Source organism: Leuresthes tenuis, unplaced genomic scaffold (assembly GCF_036924035.1).
Source record: "Leuresthes tenuis unplaced genomic scaffold, fLeuTen1.0.hap1 SCAF_8, whole genome shotgun sequence".
NCBI lineage: Eukaryota > Metazoa > Chordata > Actinopteri > Atheriniformes > Atherinopsidae > Leuresthes > Leuresthes tenuis.
The window spans coordinates 2,870,581-2,882,835 of NW_027325362.1; the positions used below are offsets into that span (position 1 = coordinate 2,870,581).

Below are 12,255 nucleotides of genomic sequence, written 5' to 3' on the forward strand. Positions count from 1 at the left end.
TCTCCAACACAGCCTGAACCCTCTGAGACAAGCTTTCTGTCATTTCTTTAAGGAGTCTTCAGGAATAGTTCTCCAGGCTTCTTGAAGGACATCCCAAAGCTCTTCTTTGGATGTGGGCTGCCTTTTGTTCCGTTCTCTGTCAGATGATCCCACACTGCTTCAATAATGTTGAGGTCCGGGCTCTGGGGAGGATTCATCCCTCCATAAGACCTGTTGCCACTGATTTTCAGTCCACTTCTTGTGTCATTTGGCACAGCTCAGCCTTTTCTCCCTGTTTCCCTTCCTTAAGAACGGCTTCTTGACAGCCACCCTTCCATGGAGACCATTTCTGATGAGGCTTGGGCCAACAGTAGATGGATCAGCTGAAGGTCCAGATGCATCTCTCAGGTCCTGTCAGGTCACAGCTGGATTTTTTCCTCTTTCTTAAGGACATCACTTTCAGATCCTGTTCATCTGCTGGAGATAGTTTTTTAGGCCTGACACTTCTTCTTTTGTCCTCCACTTGTCCAGTTTCCTCAAATGTTTTAAGGACACACTGCACACCATGCTGAGATATGCCAAGTTTTCAGCTAACTAGCTTGGAAATAGATGAAGGGTAAGTCATCAGGGTTTTGTTAGTGGTCCATTTTCACTTTGATCCAGTAAAAGTTATTTCTCTAGAGAGAAAATCTACTCTGTGCTGTTTGGCTTGTTAAAAAGAAACAACACACTTGTGACTCCTTAGTGGCATTTGTTAGGTTGAAGTAAATCATTTGAAGAACTTAGGAGGAGCTAAGGTTACCCATTACTTCAAAAGGAAAATGTCAAATTAGAGAAGATGAACACTCGGATCCTTTTGGGGATGAATTTAATCAATATGAAACAATAAAGATTGCAAAGCTTGTTGTACAGAAAGCCTCTTCGTGGTGAGCTTAACTGGCAATGACTTGCCTTTCCCCAAGGAAGTCACATATTAGCATGAAAGAGGGCTGCAAAAACACAAGCCCGACACTGTCCTTAAACAGCTCAGGCAGCTGTAAGTCACATTTATCTTCAAACATATTCTTTAATGTGCATCAGCTTGTGGAGAAAATGCCACAGGCTGCATACGGAGTCCAGCTGAGGTCAATGTTCTGGCTGATTTGATGCTATATTAGAAATCATGTTGTGTAAATAATTCTAAGCTTTGGGATAAGATGAGATGTGAAAACAATACCGATGCCACATACTGCACATTATAACCATTTTGCTATCTGTGACGATGCAAATCTTCTAAATGAATTTAACCAGTTCTCTAACTGAAGCTGACCTCGGTGTCTTTGTAAAAATCTCATTCATGTCATAATTAAAGTCATGCTTGGACAGCGAAGTGGCTGCTAAAAACCAGCCAGGCCTACATTCACATTCATTAATCTCCTTACTTTATTGTGTGAGTCCATGTCATGCTTTGACCTTTTATACCAGTCTTCCACCCACCACCCACTTCTTTTGTTGCCTCATTCTTTTATTGCCCATTTCAGTGATTCAGCAACAACATGCAAGCTTGTATGCATGAATGATCATCATTTATCTCACTTGCAAAGCTACAAACCCCATCAGGCACATTAAGCTGTATAAACGGTGGTTGTTCCTTTGTTGCTCTGACATTGGAAGTTCTTTTGATGTGATTTTTTGACTAAAATCGTCTTGCAAGTAATTAGAAAACTTTATCTGATTATGAAACCACTTTATGTAGAAGATATGACTCCTAAAAGAGTTCAGATTAGATTCAGACTGTCTGCAGAACACTAGATATGGATGATATTTTCCAATGATGTCAGTTAAAGATGCACTGATGATCATTCTCTGGGCACACACACATTTTAGATGGAATACAATGAAAAAAGGCCACATTTGACATTTCCAGGAGGATGAATCATACTGAACATCCCTCATCTTTTGGATTATTCTTCCTCTGGGTAAGATGTTTGCTCTGTCCAATTCTTTGGATAAACATTATAACTTCAGCCCTCAGCATTATTGTACAAATTATATGATCAACAATAAAGTGCAGCATCCTCTGAGCCTGTTTTCAACCAGCCCAGTCTCACCAGAACACATCTAACAGGCCTCACTGTCTGCGTATCCAAAGTGTCGTAAAGACACGTCACATGTCAATAATCCCAATGCACGAACAGTGAAATGTGTAAGCTGTAACCGTGCATCTGCAGCATGTAGCATGGTGAAGATAATGTGTCTCTTTTCCCTCCTGAACAGAGTAGTTTGCTTTGCCATAACTGCAGCCGGTAAATACTCACAATCTGTTTACATGCTGTTCTTTGAAAGCTTTCAGGGAGGTGAGGGGAGAGTCATGTGACCCGCTGTGCATCTCTGAAACACTTCCTTCTGGCACCCAAACATCAGTTCGTCATCAAAACTTTTAGAATCGAACTGAACTCTTCAAACTATGTTCACACAGAGAAAAAAGTTTCCCATTTATTGATTAAATTAAAGTATTTTATGAGAGGAAAACAAGCACAGTGGAGATGTAGCACATGGGCTGCTAATCCTGCCGGATATAACAAACTATGACTGATAAATCCAGTCTGCCAGCATCTGTGTCCCCTCTATCTTTATCAAAGGAAGATGAAACTTCCCCATATTGACATGTGTAAAATAAAGATGTTTTATTGCAAACTGTACGGTGATATTCCTGGTTAAGCTTTGTGAGGAAAGACCTCTCCATATTCACAAGAGAGATGAAGAATGATCGGACATACCTATAAAACACAAACTTTCTTATAGGAAGCTGCTACTTTTTACTGATAAAGAGAAAAAAACAGCCAGAAACGTCCAATACAGAAATGAAATGGAAGATGAAAGGTTTGAGAACACCTGTGCATCACCGAGAAGAGACACAGAAAGAGTCAGACCGTTCAAGGAGGGGGAGGTTCGTATCACAACAAGTGTCTTATTGTTTTCAATAGAAACGTGGGCTAAAGGTATGAAATATGGTGCACGGTTCTGTCTATGAGAGACCTGGCTGAGCCAACCAAAGGGTGATTATGCTGACAGGACAGCAGCGGCTTTCTGGGCTGCTTACTGCTGATGTTGGACCCTGCTTCTTAAAGGCGACGTCATCACAGGTCGAGTTTAATCCTGTTAAATGACCAAGAAAACTGCAGTTCTGCTGGAGGGAAAGAATCTTACAGAGTATTTCAGAGCTCATTTAACTGAAATGAATACAGTTGAGTCACACGTTCAGAAAATATCAGCATGTGTGTGGATCCCAGCATCAAATAATGTTATAAAACAAAAAAAAAAGTAATTTGAGTCAATCAAAAGGTCGAGACAACAAAGCGTAATGCATGGGATCCACCTGCATTAATGGGGATCCACCTGCATTAATGGGGGTCCACCTGCATTAATGGGATCCACCTGCATTAATGGGGATCCACCTGCATTAATGGGATCCACCTGCATTAATGGGGATCCACCTGCATTAATGGGATCCACCTGCATTAATGGGATCCACCTGCATTAATGGGGATCCACCTGCATTAATGGGATCCACCTGCATTAATGGGATCCACCTGCATTAATGGGGATCCACCTGCATTAATGGGGGTCCACCTGCATTACTGGGGATCCACCTGCATTAATGGGGATCCACCTGCATTAATGGGATCCACCTGCATTAATGGGGATCCACCTGCATTAATGGGGATCCACCTGCATTAATGTGGATCCACCTGCATTACTGGGGATCCACCTGCATTAATGGGGATCCACCTGCATTAATGGGATCCACCTGCATTACTGGGATCCACCTGCCTTACTGGGGATCCACCTGCATTAATGGGGGTCCACCTGCTTTAATGGGATCCACCTGCATTACTGGGGATCCACCTGCATTAATGGGGATCCACCTGCATTACTGGGGATCCACCTGCATTAATGGGATCCACCTGCATTAATGGGGGTCCACCTGCATTACTGGGGATCCACCTGCATTAATGGGATCCACCTGCATTACTGGGATCCACCTGCATTAATGGGGATCCACCTGCATTAATGGGATCCACCTGCATTAATGAGATCCACCTGCATTACTGGGATCCACCTGCCTTACTGGGGATCCACCTGCATTAATGGGGGTCCACCTGCTTTAATGGGATCCACCTGCATTAATGGGATCCACCTGCATTAATGGGGATCCACCTGCATTAATGGGATCCACCTGCATTAATGGGATCCACCTGCATTACTGGGATCCACCTGCCTTACTGGGGATCCACCTGCATTAATGGGGGTCCACCTGCATTAATGGGGATCCACCTGCATTAATGGGATCCACCTGCATTAATGGGGATCCACCTGCATTAATGGGATCCACCTGCATTAATGGGATCCACCTGCATTAATGGGGATCCACCTGCATTAATGGGGGTCCACCTGCATTAATGTGGATCCACCTGCATTACTGGGGATCCACCTGCATTAATGGGGATCCACCTGCATTAATGGGATCCACCTGCATTACTGGGATCCACCTGCCTTACTGGGGATCCACCTGCATTACTGGGGGTCCACCTGCTTTAATGGGATCCACCTGCATTACTGGGGATCCACCTGCATTAATGGGGGTCCACCTGCTTTAATGGGATCCACCTGCATTAATGTGGATCCACCTGCATTAATGGGATCCACCTGCATTACTGGGGATCCACCTGCATTAATGGGGGTCCACCTGCTTTAATGGGATCCACCTGCATTAATGGGGATCCACCTGCATTAATGGGATCCACCTGCATTACTGGGATCCACCTGCCTTACTGGGGATCCACCTGCATTAATGGGGGTCCACCTGCTTTAATGGGATCCACCTGCATTACTGGGGATCCACCTGCATTAATGGGGGTCCACCTCCTTTAATGGGATCCACCTGCATTAATGGGGATCCACCTGCATTAATGGGGATCCACCTGCATTACTGGGATCCACCTGCATTAATGGGGGTCCACCTGCTTTAATGGGATCCACCTGCATTAATGGGGGTCCACCTGCTTTAATGGGATCCACCTGCATTAATGGGATCCACCTGCATTAATGGGATCCACCTGCATTAATGGGGATCCACCTGCCTTACTGGGGATCCACCTGCCTTACTGGGGATCCACCCCCACTGAGTGAGTGCGCGCTCCCGCGCACAGGGATAACTGCACCTGCCGCCCGGCTCAGACAGGAAATCCCATTCCAGTGAATCCTGCCGCAGATTGAAGCCTCCCAACCGGGACACGTCGTGAAGATCAGTACCGTGTTGCCAGGTACGACTGAAATCCACCTTTTGGTGGAAGGCAGTGATCACGCAGTGCAGAGGCGTATTCCTGGCAGCTTGGTTTGGGGAAATGGAAGGAACCGGATCTGCTTTCCGTGAGGAACACAAGTATCAGCCGGAACGGATTTGAGAGCACAGCAGCGCAGACGGATAAATGCCAGAAGAGGATGAGCGAATGACGTCCATTTATTGAAAACATCGACAGGAGGATGGGTGACAGATTATGATGGTATTGTGGCGGATGTAAGGCGATCTTCGCTTTTCTCTCTGTATTCGTGGATTTGTGATTCAGAAGCACTTCCTTATTCCAGCCTCAGAGGATTGGCGGCGGGCCTGACATCATTGGCTGGTCGCTCGGAATGAATCATCGCCTTTATCAGGGGGGTTCAGGGATGCTGTCGCTGTCACTGCACATTTAAAAGAACACAGCTAGTCTCCAGCCCGGCGGCGCACCTGTTCTCTTAAATCATACACCGCTTAGTGTTTGGAGCCAGCATGGAGGAAATCCTGCGGAAGTTACAGAAAGACGCGTCCGGCCACAAGCACAAAGGCATCCGTGATGCCTGCGTCTACGCCTGCGGTGAGTGTGCATCAGCCCCCGGGCTGTTCGGCTGCAGGAGGGGGGCAGGGATGAGGGTAATCTATGGCCGGGTTTACCTGTCAGGCTGCTGCACTAATCCCAGGCGCCTGTGCCTCAGTCAACAACTCAGATCTAGAAAGTAGCAAATCTTGAGGGAAAAACAGATTTTTCAGGAGTTTACGATGGCAAACAGTGGAGGTGGTTTCCATATCCCCGAGCTGAGCTTCCCACTCAATACAAGCTGCACCCAATGCTTTCTGACAGCCGTCGTAGTTTACCATGTTTAATAGAGAGCTGTTTTGTGTTCTTAGAATAGCTTCCGAAAAGAAAATGATTTCTGAGCGCGCGCAACAAGGTTGTTTGTGATCCATCTTTTTACAACTTTCCCCCAACTGACAGTCGGAATATGTTTCCATTTGAGCAGCCCTGCAGACTCTGCACACAACTCCTGTGGGAAACACTTCAGGACAGTAAGCAGGAAGTTTTCTATGGTGCAAACACCACAGAAAGCGTCACGCTATGAAGTGCACGTGAAGTCAGGAGAAGGTAACAGGTCGGTTACATTATCGAGATAAGCTGCTCCAGACAGAAATATCTAAGTTAAAGCTTTGAAAGTGATGAGAGCAGCTTTAGATGTGGTCATGCAGGGACATCATGCACCACACAGGTCACCAAGCAATAGTTTTATCATCTGTGTCATCATTACAAAAGACATTTTATTCTGTCATAGGACAGAAGCATCAACAGAGACTCGTTTTGCTGAGTCATTAGTGCTCCCAAGGGGTTGTTGAAAGATGGACATACCTACCAGCAACACAACTTCCTGCATATATACAAAGGATTCCTCTTGGTGACACACATACGATCACATGGAAAAGAAATTGCTCCTATTTTAAAGGTTTTGTGAAGGAGGATAATAACAATTCATCTGGTCCTCATCACGCATTAAAATGAGGAACAGAGATCCTCAGATGAACGACACATAACATTAAACTGTGTCATCAGCAGCCACTCAAACAGCATTTTTCCATAGTGCATATTGCAGCTGAAATACTTTGTTTTGGCTCCTCCTGAGACGGTTAGCGTGCTGTGCTTGTTCAGCTGATATCAAGTGTGAGACAGCTGATCGTTGTTTGTTCAGGATGTGCAAAAGGAACCACAAGGCAGGCATTGATGGTGATGTTGTTAAGCAGAGGTAGAAAAGCCTGGACTGCAAACACTGGGTCAACACCTTGGGACAACACAGCATCGTGGATTCAATGGCTCTTAATCACAATCTTTTCTTCTCTTTGCTCCACTGAACTACAGAAACGCTCGAGTCTGAGAATGGATCAGCCAAGATTTCCCCTTCACAACTTCGGTAAGTTAAAAACGATTCAGATAAGTCGGCTCATGTCATCACTTTAACCCTCTGAACAGTCCAGTCTGTCTGCAGAAAGGGTGAGATGAGAACACATTGACTTAAAGCAGATACAAACAAAGCCACCACCAACACCTGAACCAGGAATATCAGACAGAATTAATCGATGACGAGGGTCACATTTGGCTTGTTTGAACATGTGAAATGCTTGAAATGACTTAATGTTGTCTTACAGATGCAAACACTGCACAGCCTGCAGTGAACTGAAATTCCCACTCTTTGTTCCCTGTGACGTGCACAACTCTACAAAGGTTGCATGATTTGAATGTATTCAAAGGATCTCATGTTTTATTGGTTGATAACCCAACTGTTGCACTTCAGCGCTGGACTCAGGCCGGACCTGTTAAGCTACGTCCCCGTTTCTTATGACGAGAAAGATGGAAGAGATGCAGACGCCTCAGTTTGTCTGAGAATGGCTCCAAACATATAATTCTGCCTCTAACTTTCTGTGTGAGAGAACATACGAGTGCAGCTGCACAGATGCTGTCTTCAGGTCACTTGAACAGTGGTAATGCTGCAGTTATGTGACAGTCTGGAAATGCTTGACTCGTGGTCTTTATTGGCGGGTTTTCAATCACAATTTCAGGTGTTTGTAGCTGTCTGACAAAAGAAAATGAATTAGATCAGGTTTACTGGTCGTGTCTGAACACAGTTACACTTCACTGGTTTTACAAGGAGAAGCAAACAGCTGCAGCTTCGGAGCATTTGAGTCATTTTTAACTCGAACCACATTGTCTGGGTGTGTTTTAAGAGCTTGGATTTAATTTTTCGGACAGTCTAACATGATTGCGTGCTTGTTTAAGAGTCCGGCTTTGGCCAGACTTACAATAATTAGATTTTTTCTAATGTCAAAACCTGAACTAACAATGCACTTTAAAAGAGGGCTGCTGTTCCGTTTGTTTTTTGTTGATATATTTGTTCTATATATAACATTTTATATATATATATAATGATACCTGTCATTGGATAGCCTTAATTGACAGAAGGAGGATATTTGCGACCATGAAAGCATGCTTTTTATTCAGTCTTTTTGATCATTGTAAAGGCTTTGACTTCAGTGATTGTGGACATTCTCAGTCACATTTATGTGTCTCTCCAGGCTGGATGTTTTATTTCCTTGGCTCAGTTGTCTCTTCCTGCGTGCTCATGAATAGATTGAATTGATTGATTGAGAAATCAGGCAGCTATATTGCCAATTTGGGCTCCCTGTAGCCTATTTACAACTGTGTAGTTGTGACAGTTCAGCAGCCAGAGAGCACTGAAGCAAAGCTATCAGCAGCCGAGACGGCGACTCGGCCAACCGCAAATAATGGGAAGGAGATGCAGTGCGAGTGGGTTTAAAGTACAGAACGAGACAAAGAAAGAGTGAATGCATGGAGAGGGGACTTTTTAGTTCAATCACAGTTGCTGGGTTACGTAACATTTTTTGCATCTATTGATTTGAATGACTGAAAGGCAGTTTGTTCAGCATTTAGTGATCTTAGCTCTGTTTGATGGAAGCAGTTTATCGCAGAATATTTAGAAGACACCACCAGCCAGGAATGACTGCATTCTTCATCCAACTTGCACATATAAAGCTGATACAAAGTGGGCTAGAAAAAAGTGACCCCAGGCACTGGGTTCAAACCTGTGATGATCGGGCTTTTCAGGCAGTGGCACCAAGGTTGCGTAATTCTCCTCCGCTGTGCCTCTTTTAAAAAGCAGCTGAAGACATTTTTATACAGACAAGCTTTCATTTCACTTCTGTTTTTATTGTAATGACATTGTAATGACATTGTAATGACATGAAGCACTTTGTGATTTTTATCTGTGAAAAGTGCTGTATGAATAAATTCAAACTCCCCATAGAAAGAACCTGCTGGGATTCGAACCGGCTGGGATTCGAACCCGGCTGGGATTCGAACCTGCTGGGATTCGAACCTGCTGGGATTCGAACCTGCTGGGATTCGAACCTGCTGGGAGTCGAACCGGCTGGGATTCGAACCTGCTGGGATTCGAACCGGCTGGGATTCGAACCTGCTGGGATTCGAACCTGCTGGGATTCGAACCTGCTGGGAGTCGAACCGGCTGGGATTCGAACCGGCTGGGATTCGAACCGGCTGAGATTCGAACCTGCTGGGATTCGAACCGGCTGGGATTCGAACCTGCTGGGATTCGAACCTGCTGGGATTCGAACCTGCTGGGAGTCGAACCGGCTGGGAGTCGAACCGGCTGGGATTCGAACCGGCTGGGACTCGAACCGGCTGGGATTCGAACCTGCTGGGATCCGAACCAGGGACCCTTTGGCTGAATCTCCAAACCACCATGTAGTCCTGAACTAATATACATATATAAAATACATTTTATTTAGTTTTAGGAAAGTCATTTTGACTTTTTTTCTGACCGTTACTGAAGACATTTGATTAGTTGGTCACATCTCAGCATTTTAAATGATTTTACCATCAACACTATTGGGGCAGAGCTAAAGATACAGAGTTAGAGAGGCAGTGGGCTTCATTAAATGTGAAGATAGAAGCTCCATCCAGCTGTGATTTGATATCCGTCAGAGCTTGAACTTTATACAGTTCTTTCTCACATTCTGCTGATCCGTGTTCTCCTCAGTTCTCCAGTTTCTCATTTCCTGTTAACTGCTGTAGTCAGAGAAAAAATTATCCCTTACGGACACGGTTTAAAGCAACCCCAGAGAAGTTTGTGAACCTAAAAACGATGTGCGTTTGACTTGTTTTGAAGTACACTTATCGTTGGGCCTGAGATGCCGCAGTTCACAACTTCGGTTTCCAGCCCTGCACCACAGCATCTCTGTGGCCTCTTCAACAGAAGAAGAGATGTGTGTGAAAGGCTGTGCATGCGCAGGGCTTTACCTTCACAGCTGGACTGGAACAGCTACTGTGAAACATTTGTGCTTTCTTCAGATTCCATGGGTGTGTGTGTCATGGCAGCTTTTATATTTCCCATATACAACACAGATGTTTGCATCTTTGATGATTTTCTGGTTGTTTTTTTTTGCTTTTCTTCCCGTTCTCTGGTTGTATTTGTATAAATATCTGAATATGGCAGATTATGTCACTGGATGCAAATGTTCATCTCAGATTTCAAGTGCAGCCTTGAGAAACGTTAGTTCTGTCCTATATTTTGATCTTCAGAGAGCGCTGCCTGCTGCCTCTCCAAATGGCTCTGGAGTCTAAAAACACCAAACTGGGACAGACGGCACTCGCTGGCATGCAGGTACAGCAAAGAATCGAGAGCATTTCTGCCTCTATCTGAATCCAAAACTGAGGCGCTGTGCTTCTGTCCATGTAGAAGCTGCTGTGTGACGACAGGTTTGTGGGCGGCGTTACTGTGGAGGTGCTGGACAAACAGCTGGTCGGCCAGATGTTGGAGGCCATCAGAGTCACCCCGTCGCTCCACGAAGACTTGCAGGTGGAAGTTATGAAGGTAAAAACTGATATGTAGTTTGATTTGGTTATCTTTACTCCAAACTGTACAGACTCGCCTAAATAAGAGTAATACTGTGTGTTTGACAGTAGTATTTACTTGAATTACTTCACTTTCACTGGGCTGTTATGTTACATCCCAGTCCTCTGAATGAAGAGTGTCCCTCTGCTGTGTGTTCAGGTGCTGCTGTGCATCACTTACTCGCCCAACTTTGAGATAAACGGTGGCTCCATTCTGCAGATTGCTCAGGTGAGACGGCTGGAGAGACTGATGTGTTTATTATACATTTAATTATAATTATAGGCTCCTTATTCAGCTGCGAACAGGTGTACAAAACTCATTGGTGGAAATTTAACAAATTTTGTAAAATACAATAAAAATTCCTCACTTTCTTAATTAGTTTGAACCTTTATTTAACACATGAGTCCAAAGAAAGGATTTTCAGTGTCCTCATTGATCAACTTGATTATATTTAGAAAATATGAACAAATCTTGGATTTAGTGTAAAAGTTAGGTTGTCAAAAAATAAGATAAAGCAGATTAATTGGTGTCAGGATTGGGTATAAAAGGATTTCTCAGAGTCAGACTGTAAAGAACTTTGGTCTTTCAGCATCTACAGAGCAGAATATTGTGAACAGATTCAGGGAGTCTGGGGCCAAGGACAGAAACCTCTGCTGGAGGAGCTCGGAGCCCTCAGGCAGCACTGCAGGAGAAACCGTCAGGCCACCATGATCAATATATGTTATATATGTTCAGTCCAAAGCTGCAGAAATGTAACCTGAGACTGTTTTACACAAGCAGGAAGCCATATATCAGCTCTGTGCAGAACCACGGCCCAGTTCTCTGGACTCCAGCTCATCTCAGAGGGACAGAAAGACAGCTTTTCAGGTGGCTTTAGGGGTGGCGGTGGGCTCCAGGTGATGCCAACAGAAACCCTCAAGACAGCAGTTTGTGGAAATTAAAACAAGAAGCAACCAATAACTTTTACCTCAGATAAAAGCAAAAAAAACCTAACCCTATTTTTCAAGGGCACATCATTGATTGGATCATCGCTGTCTGCTGGTGACAGATGGTATCAGTCCTTTAAAAAGAAAAGTGAAGTGTTTGTACACCAGACAGACCTTTGGCTCAGTCTGTTTTTACAGATAAAGCTTTTCTTTGTCCGACTCTCCTCATGTGGTTATCAGTTGTTCAGAAAAGTGGGATGAGTTGACCTGCAAGCACACACACGGGCATGAACAGGTGCAGGTTTTTCAAATACACAAACAAAGAAGAGGAGGAACATTTTAGATGAAGATGTTTGCTATGAAACAAGCCAACCAAACCACCAGGAAGTCCACCAAACTTTGCCTGATTTTAAGGCTAAACAATGCAAAGTGTAAATCTACTGGTGTCTTTTTGTGTTTTTATCAGTTAGCTTCCTCTAACTGGATGGGTTTGCTATTTATTTGGAGTATTTGGGGTTCCTTCTCATTTTCCATTTCAACATTTTATACATTTTTACGCTCAAATGTCCAGACTTTA

The 12,255-nt window shown here is 44.3% G+C and overlaps 2 protein-coding genes across 4 annotated transcripts in view; one reads left to right on the plus strand and one right to left on the minus strand.

Annotated features, from left to right (window-relative positions):
- LOC140312735 (endothelial PAS domain-containing protein 1-like) overlaps window positions 1–12,255 on the minus strand; it is a 486,153-nt gene that overhangs the window by 208,023 nt on the left and 265,875 nt on the right. The window lies entirely within an intron of this gene.
- Window positions 5,368–12,255, plus strand: part of arfgef3 (ARFGEF family member 3) — a 53,984-nt gene continuing 47,096 nt past the window's right edge. For all 3 annotated transcript variants that reach the window (XM_072390514.1, XM_072390515.1, XM_072390516.1), the window contains exons 1-5: window positions 5,368–5,876; window positions 7,185–7,236; window positions 10,440–10,521; window positions 10,597–10,731; window positions 10,912–10,980. In XM_072390514.1, the coding sequence (XP_072246615.1) occupies window positions 5,792–5,876; window positions 7,185–7,236; window positions 10,440–10,521; window positions 10,597–10,731; window positions 10,912–10,980 (423 nt within the window). In that variant the 5' untranslated portion in view covers window positions 5,368–5,791. The remainder of the gene's footprint in view (window positions 5,877–7,184; window positions 7,237–10,439; window positions 10,522–10,596; window positions 10,732–10,911; window positions 10,981–12,255) is intronic.